At 38.0% G+C, this 17,648-nt stretch overlaps 1 protein-coding gene across 1 annotated transcript; it reads right to left on the bottom strand.

The window, feature by feature from the left end:
* Nucleotides 1-4,407: 4,407 nt before the first annotated feature.
* LOC134575080 (oocyte zinc finger protein XlCOF7.1-like) lies at nt 4,408-13,390 on the bottom strand. The gene is made up of 4 exons (XM_063434228.1): nt 13,282-13,390; nt 12,919-13,047; nt 12,715-12,835; nt 4,408-6,921 (listed from the first exon to the last, which is right to left on the bottom strand). Exons 1-4 carry the CDS (start codon nt 13,351-13,353, stop codon nt 5,435-5,437), a joined length of 1,809 nt encoding a protein of 602 aa, XP_063290298.1. The 5' UTR covers nt 13,354-13,390; the 3' UTR covers nt 4,408-5,434.
* Between the last annotated feature and the right edge of the window lie 4,258 nt (nt 13,391-17,648).

Raw genomic sequence — 17,648 nt, 5'->3', positions numbered from 1 at the left:
CAATGCTTTCCTATGGACGCTGGCGTGCTCTCACTGTGAAAATCACAGTGAGAAGCACGCAAGCGCCTCTAGCGGCTGTCAATGAGACAGCCACTAGAGGACATAGGGGGAAGGCTTAACCCATTCATAAACATAGCAGTTTCTCTGAAACTGCTATGTTTATGAAAAAATGGGTTAACCCTAGAAGGACCTGGCACCCAGACCACCTCATTAAGCTGAAGTGGTCTGGGTGCCTAGAGTGGTCCTTTAAACACAGCTGTGAGATAACAGTAGATTTGGAGCTTAGATTCACCAGTTGTGTGCTTTATAATGCATATAGATAAGGGGGGCTCAGCTTTCAGACCCCAGGGGTTCAGATGTAATTATGTTTGTTGAACACAAAAACAATCTGCAACCAGCTTAATTAGAAACTGGAAAGTAATACTCTTAACCCCTTCAGGACGGAGTCAATAGTACACGTTCTGATCAAAACAAAACGTAAACAAAAACTGGAATTTGCGCTATATGTCTGTTCAACCGTAATTCACCTCTTTCATATTAAATGCACCCACACTTATTATATATCATTTTGTTCAGGAGAAACACTGCTTTAATTTATCATTAACTATTCATATATGGAACATAATTTATTATGAATAAACTTTTAAAAAAATGTGAGAAAATAAGATTTTTTTTTTTTTAATTTGTATTTCCGTCATTTTAGCTGTGAATGTCATAATACTGTTAGGTTTTACTGTAAAAAAAATGCACATATTTGTAATCAGCGATGTCTCACGAGTACAACACCATTCACATCCTTCACATCTTCACATCAATATCTAATTTTAAAATAGGATAAGGGGAGGGAATATGTGGGATGTAACTGTGATATGATTGGTTGTTTTATCCCTCCCTGTGGGCGGTCTGTATTCTGTATTTGCAATAACTGTAATAAAAACCAGGCTGGGTGTCCCAGCACCTGAGTTCCTGTTTAACCCTCAAAGTGAAGTGTCGTCTCATTATTGGGGGAGGATTTATTGTATGCTGTTCCAGTTTGACAGCTAGGATTGAAAACCTATTTGTATGGTTCCTATTCAACTGTCTACATCATTCATGTGCTTGAGAGGATTTATATGCCTCTCTGATTCGGTGATTGTGGTGTCGGCTAGAGTGCTTGGAGGCCTCAGGAAGCGCTAGGAGCATCCTTTAACGGAGGTACCCAGTCGGGGTGCCAGGCGATCCATTACATTCATCTCAATCATTGTTCTTTAAGAGTATACAAGCAAAGTGTCCAGCAGATTTTAACTGCCTTTGAACCTTGTGAGTGGATACAGTTACTTATATTTAAGTTACACTATTATGCAGTAATTACGCTATGTCCTTTTTAGCACCCCCAGGTGTTCTTTTCACTACAAAGGAGGGAACAGGACTGTATTTAACATCTCTATTTATTAAAGTCTGGTACTCTTTTGACCTTATTCTGTTTTTTTCTAAAAAAGTATGTGTGGGGGTTATTTTACATAGGGGCCTGAGTGTGTTGGTGGGGTGAGTGTTTGGAGGCAAGTGTGACAAGGTGATTTTGAGGTTGACTGTGGAAGGTGAACCTGAACGTTCTTGTGACAAGACATTAGTACCAAGAAGAGATCTTCCCACAAGAATCTGTGTTGAATTTTCCATTTCCATTCTCTTTCTAACTAAGCAAAATCCTCACCAGAAATATTTTTAAATAAAGGATTACGACTCCAAGACTGATACTACGTTTTCGGGATACTTACTCATTTACTTTATTACTGTTAAAGGTTTATTATTAGATTTTATTGTGCCTTTTCCTTGTCTTGTTTTTTACTTTACATATTATCTGGTTCCTATGCTACTATGCCTTTGCTTTATCCGGTTTATTTTTTTTTAGTTCCTACTCGTGTTTAGGGGTGGTGGAGTAAATACCCCTTCACATGTGTGCTGCTTCTTGCCTTGTTATCCAGTGTTGCCCCATTCTCATTTGTTTCCCACTACAAAGCATACATGCCCATCTGATCTAAAAGAAAACCGTGATTCATCAGACCACTCAAAACACCTTTCTATCATTGCCAACATTAAGATTTTCAGCAATTTCAGCTATTGTAGCTCGTCTGTGTGATCAAACCAGGCAGGTTAGTCTTCGCTCCCTACATGCATCATTGATCCTTGAAAGCCCATGACCTTGACACAGATTCACTACTGCATACCAAGACAACTGACAAGACTTGCCATTTTGGAGATTCTTTGACCCAATTGTCTTTTCATCACTATTTAGTCCTTGTCAAAGACACTCAGATCTTTCTGCTTGCCCATTTTTCCTGCTATCAAGACATGAAATTCAAGAACTGAATTTTCACTTGTTGCCAAATATATCCTATTTTTTGACAGGTACCATTGTAACGATATAATCAATGTTATTCACTTCACCTATCAGTAGTTTTAATGTTGTAACTGATCAGTGTATGTTAGGTTTGTTTTATAAGATACCCTCCAAAGACACAATTTAAAAGGGCAATTACATTTTCTTTAGGCTAGTGCTAGTATACATATAACCAGGCAATGTAAAACGCAGCCTCTCAAATTCACTAAATAAAATTAAATATATAAATTAGCAAGAAGAAATATAGTTTACAAAACCACAGCATTCTAAATACCCTATAAATTCACCTATTTTACAGACCTGGATAATTTGGCCTAAATCTTGCAATTAGGTTTTCAATGCATTGTAAAAAATTAAATAGCAAGGAAGACAAACTATATACTTGTTTACCAAACAAAAATCTTTATTATAATAATAAAAAAAAAGTCTTTAGGTCACCGGTCTCTACATTACCTAAAGATAAACTGCACAGTATATACACACATAACTTAAAGTGGCATTAATGTGACAAAACACTAAGAGGTAGAAACATTTATACATGTTTAAGGCAATGAGAACTTTATACAACATGTACCTGGTCTCAATATGAGTCAATATATTGTATTTCCTGGTTGGCACGGCCATATCTATCTAATGGGTGCAATCCCGATCCAGTAATCGGGAAGCAAAGTATTATCAACTGTTAATAAATTCCATTCCCTGTGTAGAAACCTTATTTTTTTTCCTGTTCCTGCAGGGATTTGAATATCTTTGGAAATCTGACAGATCTAAAAGGGGACAGGGAAATGGTCCTAGGTTATGTATTAAGTCCTATATGACTATAATTTTGGACAAATACTGCACAGGTTTACCAGGATTTTACAATAGAGCAAAATATTTTCAGATTTTTTTTTTATGTCTCATTATATACTTTATGGTATAATGTTTCTTTTTGTTTAGGTTGACCTACACATGGTTTAATTAAAATGGGTGGATACTAACCTACATCCTGCTCTATGCTATAAATATTACACCACTTTATCATATTCCAAGATTTGCTAGACGGTCTTGTGAGGTTTCATGCTACAACAGCAACTTTACTTCTATGTGCTATACCCTGATTCTAACAGGTTGCTTATACCTATTGAAATAACTGAACTATAGTGGACAGTATGTTATACTGAATGCAGTGATTTAACATAACATCTTATTCCTTTTTCTGTTTGAGTGCAGTACCGTCCATTCAAAAAAAATCTGGTTTTGTCTTACAGTATCATTATTCTAATTTTAATATTTTGCCATATCTTTCTTTACTACTTCTATTATCTGTAGGGATAATCAGCTACTTACAAATTATCTACATTTTATGAACATGCATGTGAGGATTGGTTCTGACTTTGCAGCATCACAGAATTGATGTCCTGTGTAAGACTCAGAGAGACTTGATGTCTGCTCTTTCCAAGTGACCAATGTGTGTTGGGAATACATGTATGCTGGGCTCTGTTGTTTTAGATCATCTCTCTTACACTGATATACTAGCAGTTAAATATGTGGCAGTGACTGACCTCTTGTTTGGAGGTTATGTACTAGTGTCAAATTTAAACAATCCTAATTTACTTATTTTCATCCTTTGGGTCTGAAAGGAGGGCTCTGCTGATTATTCAGGCGTATCTTATTAGACAGAACTCAGAGAGGAGTTTTATTTGACTAGTTAATGAGATATAGGGAGCTTCCTCTTCTGTTATATGGTTTTATGAAAATTTCGTATCCAGTTAAACTTTATTTTCGCAACCTGTATTTGAGTTGTTATGAGGTTTTTTTTTTTAGAACATATACAGTTGTGTTTGAATTTTTGAATAGCTCTGTCTATTGCAAAATCCTGCTCTAGATTAAGACTGGAGATTCCTTCATTCATCACGCCTCACTCTGCTCAGGCAATGGCAACATTGGGCATTTTTTTTTCCCCGAGGGCCAGTGTGCTATCCTCCACATCCTCTTGACGCTTCAAATACACCATATTTATACTTACAGATACTTATGACTCCCTCCCTTCTTGGCTTAAGGATCGCCCATTAGAGATGCTGCCATGTTGGCCAGGAAATTCTTAACCATACTTACCAGATTTTCTTTCCTTGGTCATTTACATGGCAGGATTGACTTCCCATTTGTCAGTGGAGGCTTTATAAGAAGACAAAGGCTTTTACCGAGGGAAGGGTATTTCTTAACATTTGTTCATTTATACTTCCTGTCCTGACTGCAGAGTGAGGATATAACCCATTATTGGTGCGGTCATGGAAATTGCCAGGAAAAGAAAACTCCAGTAAATTAAAACTGCCACCTAATGTATAAAGGGAGGTATTTTAGTGACTCTTCTGCAAAGAAATTAAGAGCTAGTTAGATATTCACATTTCTAGAATTCACCACCATGCATTCTCCAGTTCACTCCCTTCCTCACCACCTCTTTGAAAACAGAAGAAATATGTTGATTAAACAGGGGTTATTATAGGAATATGGGTGGTATTAACAACATTATCAGTAAGCACATTTAGGCTTCTGCATACTGTGCACACATCTGGTGTTTTATACGTTCTTTCCATTTTAGATTAGAAGCTTGCACAGCTTCTCAAAACTCAGAGTATTGGTTTCTGTTTGTCAAGTTGTTAATATATTACATCACTTCTTAATTTAAAAAAGGAACATTCCAAATACCATAACCACTAAAGAGGTGTCAGGATTTACACCCCTATTGTAAGCAGCTAAACCATTTTATAATGGTCGAACTTCTTACATGCGGTCCCAAAAGAGCCGGAAGCTCCTCCTTAAGAACTTTCGTTATCTTTCCTGAAATAATCCTTGACATGTAGGGCAAGCTCATTTTTTTCTGTATCTGCTTTATCCCAGGTGTAACAAGAAGATTTTTGACTTGCCGAGTAAAGCTTTCAACGTTCACCCACATTTGTTTACATACTCCTTGCATCATGATCACAACTAAACACAGAAGTGGTCATGGTGTTAGAGTAAACCGGTTCCTCCAAATATATAAAAGATTAATAATAATTATGATGATGTTAAACTACCCTACACTTCCAGATATTTGGTGTGAGTGCTGCAATGTTTTAGAAAGTTTCCACTTCTTTGAAAACATTTTCCACATTCAGAGCATGAGAATGGCTTGATCGCCAAGTGACACTTTTGATGTCTAATAAGAAATGCCTCAGAAGTGAAATATTTTCCACATTCAGAACACATGTACTTTTTTCCTTGGTGAAGCTTATTCTGTGGAATAAGGTCAAATTTATAAAAAAAATATTTGCCGTCTGGATGAGATCTCATATGTTTACCAAGGTTTACTCTTTGGGTCAACACTTTTCCACAATCCGAGCCCACAGACATTTTAGTGCTTGTATGAATTTTCTGATGTGTTAGAAGTTCAGATTCCGAAATGCAGTGTTTTCCACATTTAGAACAAGATAATTTATTTGTATTAAAGTGATCCCACTGATGCTTAACAAGTTTTTCATCTGAAGAAAAACATTTCCCATATTCTGAGCAATTAAGAGGGTTCTTCTCTGAGCTAGTGGATGGCTGTTTGAGAAGTTCTACATTACTAATAACATGCTTCTGATAATAACAGCAGTTGTGGTTGGTGCTTGATCCTTGGTGATTTGTATAGGTGGAACTACTATTAAAGCTTTGACCACAGTTCTTGCATTTTTTTATTGATAAGTTGGGCAGAATTTTTGCAAAGATGCCTGTGTTGATTTCCTCCCTTGAATGTAGATCTGATTGTTTTTTTTCACCTTCTGGAGGAGTATAAGTAGCATGTGCCTTGTGATGTTTATGGGAGGTAGAGTTATGTTCAACAAGTGGATGTGCATTAGGGTTTGTAAAAATGATAAATCCTTTATGTATGGGAGAGCTCTCCTTAATAGGATTAGTTTTATATGCTATCTGTGGTACACTTGTGTAAGTGGCAGTGCCTGTGCTATATTCTTTATCCCATAATCCTGGTTCTTCTTTAATTGTGCTAATGTTTGCCTGTATATGTTCTGTAGCTGCACGTTTGTTTAAGTTGATATTTCCTTCAGCCTGCAATGATTCCCCAATAAGACGAGTTGTGCGTTCTGTGGAACTGTAAAGGTCTGTGAAATAATTTTCTTTGTAGGAGATAGATTCATCTTTAATGTATTCTGCCAGCACATGATCTGTAGGTATATATCTGTTAGGTTCGGGAGGTTTTACTTTGTCGCACAAGGCTGCATCCTGGCTTATACAAATAGATGTCTGTTCTATGGTTGTATGGATATTAGAATCTCTAATATTACTCGAGAGTGAAATTTCATTGATGTGAGTAGAATGGAGTGATCCAGGTTTATCATTGGCAATATCTACAGGATTTTCTTTCACATACAATTCAGATTTTTGTTTACTTGTACTTGTTTTTTGAGTTCTGAAACATTTTGTATCCAAATTCATTTTGGCATCCTTTATATCTTCAATTAAGTTATTGGAGGACAAATTAGCTTGGTAAATTCCTCTCTTTCTGTTTCTGCATTTCAATCCGCCTACAGAATGGAAATAAATGCAATAATTAAAACTGGCTATAAAACAGAGTTAACACTTTTTTGAGCTTTATTTTCTACAAGAAATTGTTGTTGTGAATAATTCATAAACCAGACGGATATACAACTACTATGCTATGGTTGTGAAATACAATCCTCTGCAGCATACAAACAAGTTTACTTTGTCACTCCCATTTCACCAACAAAGTGAGATAAGTGCTTGCCAAAGTAACGTTGGCAAATATAGAGCATATCTTTAGTAGCCTGGCTGTGATGCTTGCCTTCCCTTCCTCTTGCCCACCTCATGAGTTGGATCTTGCACATGACCAGCAACTGCTTCGCATGTATGAAAAGTGGAAGACACATAAGTCTTGCGAGATTGGGATCTATGGACGTCTCGAGGACGTGATGACGTGAGGACGTGATTGCGTGAGGTCGCCACGTGCGCACGTCGAGAGGCGGAGCTATGAGGAGCGGGCGCGGGCGCGAGTGAGGGGACGAGAGATGAGGCGAGGAGGCGAGGAGAGACGGAGAGACGCAGAGAAACGAGAGGCTTAAGGCTGCTAAAGACAGAGGGAAAGAGAGCTGAAGGGAGATCTGGCTGAAGAGAGAGCTGGTGCATCAACCACTGAGGTGGGCTAAAAGGCTCCTAAAGCGCTACGGGGACCAGAAGAAGATATTTAAAGCTTCTATAAAAGATAAGTGTCTACTGGTATATACTGGTCTCGATAAGAGGGCTGTGTTAAAGCAGGGAGTGGAGGGATCTCCTGTGTGTTAAGGGAACAGAAAAGGGGAAAGAAAAAGGAAAAAAGAGAAGAGAAATATAACAAAGAGTTATAAAAGAGGCTGTAATAGATTAATGCTTATATAAGCTTAGCAGCTATTCTTAAAAGCTCAGAAACAACGATAAACGCTACTGGCTAGCAGAGACATCATTTTTAAAGGGCCACTCTTCTCCCGAACAAGGGAAGACAGAAAGAGCTCCATAATGACGACCAAGAAACAAATTAAGTCCAGAGAGAAAAAAGAGGACTCCCAGCCCACGAAACTATCAGGGTTCTTCTCACCCAATAAAGAAAAACAGGGCAGGAAAGACAGCGAGATCCTATATCAAGACCAGATCACACAGACAGTAAGCCTAAAAAGCTTGGAACAGATTAACTTTGTTTCTCAAGATTTTCTTGTGACTAAACTGGAGGAGCAAGCGGCATTGATAGCCAATCAGATCACCATCAGTTTAAACACAATTAAAATAGAGATGGAGAGAATGAATACAAAATTAACTACTGCATTGGATAAAATTACTATAATGGAAGATCAAATAAAGAACTTGCAATCAGAGAATATTCAAACAGAAGATAAACTACAACAAATTAATCTGAAGATTAGAGATCTGGAAGACAGATCAAGAAGGTGCAATGTGCGCTTCAGAAATATTCCAGAAGCTGTAACTCAAGATCAATTAAAGGACTATCTACTATCTTTTTTTAAGGAAGCTGGCCTACAGTGTGAAACCGCTGTTCCCATCATAGAAAGGATACATAGATTAAGAAAACCTAAGGAAGTTCCGTCTCATTATCCAAGAGACGTAATAGCATGTTTCTTTTCAGTCTCATGTAAACAACAAGTGCTGAATCTGTTGAGGAATAAAGAAAATCTTTCAGAGAAATTTAAAGAGATAATCACCTTTCAAGATCTATCAATTCAAACTCGACGCTGGAGAAAAACTTTTCATCAAGCCTTAGAACCTCTGAAGCAAAATGAGATAAAATATAAATGGATACAGCCATCCAAAATAATTGTGTGGTGGGAACATAGATGGAGAACATTTACTTCAGCTAAAGAGCTAGAGGACTGGACTAAAGCGAGTATGCTCTCCAAAAACTAAATTAGCCAATGAAGATAATTTTTTTTTTTTTTTTTCCTATTGCAGGATTGGTTGAAAGTGGTACTTAAGTATAGATAAAGAAGAAGTAATAAGTATAGAATAATAGAAGATATAGGGGTATGCAATATAATAGGAGAAATTGTGAGGCAACTAAGGTTTTATTTGGTAAAGGATTATAAGAGTAACAAAGATAAAGTCACAATGTAAAAGTTTGCTTAATTTATTAAATATATCACTTAATGATTGAAGGGATAAAGAAATAGAGCACAATAAGGATATAATGAGATAATGGCAGTAAGGCTGCTGGAATATTTAAATTAGGGTATTATATTATAAAAAAGTACTCACTATGGAGGATTGGAAAAAGGTTCACTGTAAAAAACGAATTAAATGATATTATAAATAAGATTGAATGTAACGGACACAAATTAGTATAATGAATGATTAGGAAGGGCTAAACCCTATAAAGGGTAAAAGTATTTATTATCTGTTATGGGTTGTAACTTCACTGAACATAGCACCAAACGGGTGAAGGGTAAATCTGTATTGAACATTTATTAAAGATATAAGTGTAGTTAGGTCGCTAGACTATTTAAACTGGAGTGTTATAGTATAGAATGTGTAAGGAATAGATAAACTGAAATAAATTGAAATAAGCAATCACTATAGAGGGTTAGAAAAAGGAACGGTGTAGAAAATTAATCACAGGACAATATATATAAGGTGGAAGTAATGGGCACAAAATAGTATAATGAATAATATATATAAGAGGAAACAAGTAGCACAATTTAGCATAATCGAACTGCAGTTGTTTTTTTTTTTTTTTTTTTTTTTTTTTTTTCTCCCTCTCCTCTCTCCTCTCCTCCCTTTTGGTTCTCCCCCCAGGTTCGTGCCCTTAGATGCTACCCCATGGCCCTGCCTGATGCTTTCTTATATAAGCACAAGTCTCGGAGCAAGAGGTTGCTTACGAGATGGGGGCTATCCACAGAGGCCAGGTTAAGGTCTCTGGAGAGATAGGTGTAGTTTTGGGACTTAAAATGTCCCTAGCTGTTGTAATGTTGTTTGTCTTATATTTGTGTTATCTGCGAGGTTTTAAAGTCAGGAGGGGGGAAAGGAGAAGGAGAAGAACAAAATATGGTTAAGTTCCTGTCTATAAACGCTCAAGGCCTGAATACGGTGTATAAAAGATCCCTGTTGCGCAACCAAATGATAAAAGATAAAATTGACATCTGCCTAGTACAAGAGACTCATTGGAGACAAAATGAGAAACCAACGTGGGGGGGAAAGAAGTTCCCAATTATTATACATGCCTCCATGAAGGAGAAAAAAAAAAGAGGCGTGGCATTGATAATCTCAGAAAGAGTTAAGTGGGAGACACTCTATCAGGAAATTTCCCCAATATAAAAGTGATGTATTGGGCAAATGTGATCACACATATGTACAGGGCCCAACTAGCGTGTGCCAAAGAAGAAAGTTGGTTTAATATTGAAATGGAAGATCTAGGTTTGAAAACCCCTGAGGGCATGATATGGAATACGAAAAGTCTAGATAAAATGGGGATCGACATTAACAATAATAGGATATGGGCCCAAATGATGCCAGTTTGGGAGGAAATTAAAAAGAAACTAGATTTGAAATTTACAATAATGGATTCGGCAAATCTGAGGATTGTAGAAGCCAATCTGTCCAATTTGTCTTTAGAGAGCTGGCGAGTACATGGTATAATTAAAGTGTCACAGATATTATCATCAGACAAAATAATGACTTTTAGTTCTATTCTACAAAAATATCACCTCTCTCAACGAGAGAGCTTTAATTACCTGAGGCTTAAATATTTTTTGCAAAAACATCTTAGTAGAAAGATAGGAAATTTATTTACTATGTTGAAACTAATATTCTCAAATCAGGCCATACCTAAAGTCCTGGCTAAAGCTATAGAGGTAATTAGAAATATTAAAGAAGTGTCTAGTTTTCCACAAAAGGATAAATGGGAAAAAGACTTAAGCTGTACTTTGGAACACCAAGATTGGTGTAAAGCCATAAATAATACACGTAGTCAGGTCCAATGCTTAAATCTCTTGGAGACCCACTATAAGGTGATTTATAGATGGTATTTAGTCCCGAGTAAATTATCTCAGATATACCCAGGAGTTACAGCTAGATGTTGGAGATGTGAAAAAGAGGTTGGTTCATTTCTCCACATATGGTGGAGCTGCTCAAATATTCAGCTTTCAATTGTGAGATTGATAAGGTTTATTAAAGATTTAACAGGAATAGAACTCGAAAGGAAACCAGAGGTAGTTCTGCTACATATGCAGTGGCCGAATATGTCACACTCAATAAGAAGTTTTATAATTCACTGTTGTATCGCATTTAAAATTGTGGTGGCACGGAATTGGAAATCAAATCAAATTCTGCCCTGGGAGGTTATTAAAAATCAAATTAACCTCCAGGCGAGGATGGAAAGAGATTTAAGTATACCATATCTGAATTCCCCAAAAAGATTTGATCTATGGCAAAGTTGGGTTAATAATTTAGAAACTATTCCCTGAATCATTGAGCGAAAAGAGCTCAGTTGTTTCCCATTGAATCAGTGGCCTGAGTATAGATAACCCTCCCCCCCGGCTTACCCTCTGGCTTACCCCCGCAGATAATGTTGTACTATGTATTGGGTTTGTTTGTTGGAATAAGTACTGACCTGTTTTTTATGTTTATTATTATGCAAAACAACCCATGTTTTGTTTGTCGGTCTTTCTGTATAAGTGTTTTGAAAAAAACAATAAAAGAATTTATAATAAAAAAAAAAAAAAAAAAGTCTTGCGAGATTGAAGAATAGGGAAGCAATGGTAAGGTTAGTATGCTGGCAGTTTATACTTGATAAAGGATGTGGATGGGGCTTACCTTAAAGAAACATTATAGGCTCAGAAACACAATCTTGATCTTACTTTAACTCAAGTCTGCATCTGCTGGCTCTGCACTGATCTGCCTGAGCCAATCACAATGCTTTCCCATAGGATTGGGGGAGACTGTCAAGGAGGCAGATCAGGGGCAGAAGCAGCACAAATCAATCACAGCCTTGGCCAATCAGCAAAATCAATGCATCTCTATGCGGAAAGTGCAGCACTATTCCAGGAAGAACATCTAGCAGCTAAATGAGCAGTGACCAGTGGAGGTATCTCTAGACCAGGAATAGGCAACCTTCGGCACTCCAGATGTTGTGAACTACATCCCCCATAATGCTGGCAAAGCATCAAGGGAGGTGTAGTCCAAAACATCTGGAGTGCCAAAGGTTGCCTATGTATGCTCTAGACTGTAATGTAAACATTGCATTTTCTCTAAAAAGGCAGTGTTTACAGCAAAAAGCCTGTAGGGAAGGATTAAACTCACCAGAACAAATACAGTAAGCTGTAGTTGTTCTGGTGACTTAACATGTTATCAAGCGTGGGAAAATACCCCCCCCCCCCCCCCAAAAAAAAAAAAGTAGTCCCTCCTTTGCCTTTTGTATTTTAGGGGTAAAAACAGAGCCCCTAAGTTGATTTTATATATATATATATATATATATATATATATATATATATATTCATTCATTCATTCCACAACCCTGCACTCGCATTTGTGATGTATGTGCCACGGTGCTAAGTTTACATAAATATCTACGAAGAAAGGCACACGCTGGACTTCTTAATCAGGAAAATGTGTCTATTTTAATCAAACTCGGGTTACATCATATCGACGGTTCAGTCCATATCAGGACTTTCATCTGTGTCATAAAATAGTTTACCAATTAACAATGATCTCATTAAAACAAACAACATATGACAAATTGCTTTCCAAATTTAGTTTATGTAGAACAGGGCAATATTTTAACTGTGCATTGTTTGAAGGTATACATAGAAAACAACACTTACCCAGTGAGCCAAGTAACGAATCACTCTGCATCACATCCCTGTATAGATGCTGATTTTTTATAAGATAATCCCATTCTTCCAGTGTGAAATAAACGGCAACATCTCCAGTGTTTATTATAACCTACATCACACAAAATAATACATTCAACATAATAGCTTGATCAATATTTCAATGTTTAATATGCCATGCCTATGAACACTTACCTGTCCGGTTAGCAGTTGAATGATCTTATTTGCTAATTCCAAAACTTTTTCTTCATTTTTTTTCACATCAACCTCCATGGTTGGGCTGTTTGCAGCACGGTCACCAGGTTTCTTCACAACAATTAAATCCTTTAAAAAGACCATAGGGTTAACACATAAAATCACATCAACATTTGATACAAATAAACCTTAAAGAATGTTCACTGTTCAATGAGGCTAAAAGCCACCTGGCTTTTTAACACCATTCCAATGGAATAAACTAAAATTAGGACACCTTGGAAACACTTTACCCTTATCAACGACACAGATTCTCAAATAAATCCAACATTGTTTTCTCTAAGTTTGGTAAATGAGATTTCTCACCTCTCCAGTCATCAAGTGGATGATCTCCAGTGTCATTTTTAGTATACTCTCTGTGATCCAAGGTTGGTCCATTTCCAATGTTTCTGGTGTCAGCCAGCACCACTTTGGAGATTATTTACCTTGAATATACATGGAAATATTTGAGTAAGCATTGTATATCAAACTAAATGTGCACCCACCAAATATATAAAGTTTCCACTGAGACAAGCTTCAGGTCAGTAACAGAATACAGGACAATGACTGGGAACAGAGAATGAGACTTGACTGGTAATACAGAAGGACTAACAATGTTCATGAAATATTGAAACATCATAATAGGTTGGTGCAGATAAAAAACAAAACAAAAAAAAAACGAAGGAAAGTAATTTGCATCCATTTTATATGTTATTAATTCATATCACAATTGATATCAGAAGTGACAAAGATATCTAATTGTGACGAAAGTACAGTTGCAAGAAAAAGTATGTGAACCCTTTGTAATGATATGGATTTCTACACAAATCACAGGTCATAAAATGTGATCTGATCATCATATAAATCACAACAATAGACAATCACAGTCTGCTTAAACTAATAACACACAAAGAATGAAATGTTGCCATGTTTTTATTGAACACACCATTTAAACATTCACAGTGCAGGTGGAAAAAGTATGTGAACCCTTGGATTTAATAACTGGTTGAACCTCCTTTGGCAGCAATAACTTCAACCAAACGTTTCCTGTAGTTTCAGATCAGACGCGCACAACGGTCAGGATTAATTCTTATTTATTCTTTTTGTAAATATATAGTTTTATTGAGATAGTTTCCAGGTGAACAAATCGCATTTAGTCTGTGAGCAGTGCGAAACACGCAGGTTTCAATCATTCAGAGTCTCGTTTGAGATTTTGAGATGCACAGATCTTTAAAGAGGCAATGGTAGTTGAGACTCGCAGGTCTCTGGGCACAGTAGGTTCCAAATTACGATATTTACAAAGCATGTTGCAAATTAATTACAGTCTGTCAGGCGCGTTATCTATGTTCAGGCTATTTGTAGTCGCTCACTAGACATTGTTATTTTTTATGTAATCTTAGGTTCTATCGTTAACTTAGTCTTACGAGTTGTAAGTGTCTCTCTGTCTTTAGTGTCTTTCGTCAATAATAGGTCCAGAATAGGGAAAGTGGGGGGGGTGGGAGGGTGTGTTGTGTCTCTTAGTGGCTCTCTTCCGTCTATATACTTCATGACCTCTTCTCAAGATGCCGATTGTCATGTGTCTAGTGCAGCGGGAGGGTTATCTTGTACTTCTGTGTGTTCCTGCATAGAGTTTGATCTCTAGGGGCAGTGTGTCTGTTTGGTCAGGAGTAATTCTTGACCATTCCTCTTTACAGAACTGTTTCAGTTCAGCAATATTCTTGGGATGCCTGGTGTGAATCACTTTCTTGTGGTCATGCCACAGCATGCCACTTCAGAAGGCGTATTTGCTTCTGTTTAAGCCATTCTGTTGTTGATTTACTTCTATGCTTTAGGTCATTGTCCTGTTGCAACACCCATCTTCTGTTGAGCTTGAGCTGGTAGACAGATGGCCTTAAGTTCTCCTGCAAAATGTCTTGATAAACTTGGGAATTCATTTTTTCTTCGATGATAGCAATCCATCCAGCTCCTGACGCAGCAAAGCAGCCCCAAACCATGATGCCCCCACCACCATACTTCACAGTTGGGATGAGGTTTTGATGTTGGTGTGCTGTGCCTCTTTTTCGCCACACATAGTGTTGTGTGTTTCTTCCAAACAACTCAACTTTGGTTTCATCTGTCCACAGAATATTTTGCCAGTACTGCTGTGGAACATCCAGGTGCTCTTGTGCAAACTGTAAACGTGCAGCAATGTTTTGTTTGGACAGCAGTGGCTTCCTCTGTGGTATCATCCCATGAAATCCATTCTGGTTTAGTGTTTTACGTATTGTAGATTCGCTAACAGGGATGTTAGCATTTGCCAGTGACTTTTGTAAGTCTTTAGCTGACACTCTAGGATTCTTCTTCACCTCATTGAGCAGTCTGCGCTGTGCTCTTGCAGTCATCTTTACAGGACGGCCACTCCTAGGGAGAGTAGCAGCAGTGCTGAACTTTCTCCATTCATAGACAATATGTCTTACCGTGGACTGCTGAACAGAAAGGCTTTTGGAGATACTTTTATAACCCTTTCCAGCTTTATGCAAGTCAACAATTCTTAATCGTAGGTCTTTTGAGAGCTCTTTTGTGCGAGGCATCATTCACATCAGGCAATGCTTCTTGTGAAAAGCAAACCCAGAACTGGTGTGTGTTTTTTATAGGGCAGGACAGCTGTAACCAACACCTCCAATTTCATCTCATTGATTGGACTGCAGTTGGCTGACATCTCACTCCAATTAGCTCTTGGAGATGTCATTAGTCTAGGGGTTCAGATACTTTTTCCACCTGCACTGTGAATGTTTACATGGTGTGTTCAATAAAAACATGGCAACATTTCATTCTTTGTGTGTTATTAGTTTAAGCAGACTGTGATTGTCTATTGTTGTGACTTAGATGATGATCAGATCACATTTTATGACCAATTTGTGCAGAAATCCATATCATTCCAAAGGGTTCACATACTTATTCTTGCAACTGTAACTTCGCCACTGGCTTTTGGAGGGGCCTGTTTGCCAGCCTCCTACCCTGTGACCATGGCCCTGTAATTAAACCCTATTTGAAAAAACACCAATTGTGCCTCTTGGACTTATGACAGGCTCTGTTCATGCAATTGTGACTATATGGTTCGTTAACCGAACAGCCGCGCGAACCGGAGACCCCCCCCCCCTGGAGCTTGTTAAGCTTAATGGATACATGGTGGCAATTTCCCCCTCTTATGTCTAAGTGTTTGTCTGGGTGGCCGCAATTCCTATGGACAACCACGAGGTGGCGACCATCTTGTTCGAATGGACGAAAACCGCGAATGCCCTGGAACTATTTTCGGCATGAAAACCTCACGGTTCCCGGCCAGTCCTCCAGCGGCACATAGCCACGATTCTATGGAACTATTTTCGGCCATGGGACCATGACTGCAGTCAGTAAAAACTGACTTCCATAAAATTTCTGAACTGCTGAACTGATCTGGGTGATTTTTGGATATGTTGGTCACCCAGATCAGCACTATCAGGGGATGTTTGTGTGGTTTTATGCGTGTGGTTTTATGCATTTTTAGGGTACTTTTGGGGTGTTTAAAAAAAAAAGAAAAAAAAAAAGTTTTTTCTGTGGTTGGAGATAATTGGATTAGAATTAGTACAATTACTGATCCAATTATCTCACAAGCAGGGAGGAGGGATTCTATGTTTGTTATGGGAGTGTCGGGCATTTAATCGCTGTTCTTATTGGTCTGTGTCTTTGTGTTGGAGTCCCAAACAAGGTCCATGTGGGCGTACCCCTTGCATGGAGATTGTCATAAAAGGCCAAGTGTGGCTCCCATTAAATTGAGATTCGTTTATCCCTTCATGAAATCTTGGCTCATGTTTGGGGGATTGGAGAACTTCATTCACTCTGGGGATTGCTATAATCACTATACTCCCCCGAGTATAATCACTAGCTCTTGTAAGAGCTGTTCCTGCTACGCTCTCTGGACTAGGTGAGTTCTACCCACTGGAAGCTGCATCCTGGTTCTGAATCCAAGGTGGGTGGAGGACAGCAACCAAGCTGCAACGGTTCGTGGGGTTTACAGTGGTTATGGTGTTCCAGTACAGCTTGCAGCACTAGGAAGCAGCAATTGACGGAGGTACCCGGTCGGGGTGCTAGACGGTCCGTCACACTAATTAAACAGGCTTGTTCACTAAAGTGCAAATGCAAAGTGAATTTCAAATTTAGGGCCAGAGTAGTTGTTGGAACTTTTCCTGTGTACCTTCTTCCCTTATGCCATGGATTTTGAATTCTGCTCAGTCATGTTCTCTGCCCAAGCGCTTGGGATAATAAATAAAACTGTAGAATATTGCATATGCCATGTTTCTATTGATTATGTAGGGATGTCTGGATTGACATAAGTAACAAATGGTATCACAGTCACAAGGCTTTCTTTGTCTGAAAAGTCTGGAATGTGGATTGGGGGTCTTGTCCACATATGGCTAGGGTTATACTCTGATGTCATTATGGTCATATCTATATAGAATAGTTAACAAAGGAGCACAAAGTTCTTCTTCTTGTCCGAGTGTCTTCAGGAACCCAGCAATTGAACATCCATTATCCTGTAACATCCTTTGCTGTTTTATTATGTATCAGTAACTGTAAGAATAAACCTGAAGAAACCGTAAGTCATATTGCGTTTTTGTATTATTGGTTAATATAGACGTATATCAACCTGGCGAGCCTTTTACCCAAGAAGAAATATA

This window comes from Pelobates fuscus, chromosome 10, assembly GCF_036172605.1.
Source record: "Pelobates fuscus isolate aPelFus1 chromosome 10, aPelFus1.pri, whole genome shotgun sequence".
Taxonomy (NCBI): Eukaryota; Metazoa; Chordata; class Amphibia; order Anura; family Pelobatidae; genus Pelobates; species Pelobates fuscus.
This window is presented reverse-complemented; position numbering and strand designations above follow the sequence as displayed.

Excerpts from the sequence above, each read along its gene's own strand:
- LOC134575080 (XM_063434228.1), bottom strand. The coding sequence starts at position 13,353 with ATGGACCAACCTTGGATCACAGAGAGTATACTAAAAATGACACTGGAG. Across the intron at positions 13,048-13,281 it reads TCCACTTGATGACTGGAGAG|GATTTAATTGTTGTGAAGAA; the intron begins GTGAGAAATCTC and ends GTCTTTTTAAAG. Across the intron at positions 6,922-12,714 it reads TTCGTTACTTGGCTCACTGG|GCGGATTGAAATGCAGAAAC; the intron begins GTAAGTGTTGTT and ends TCCATTCTGTAG.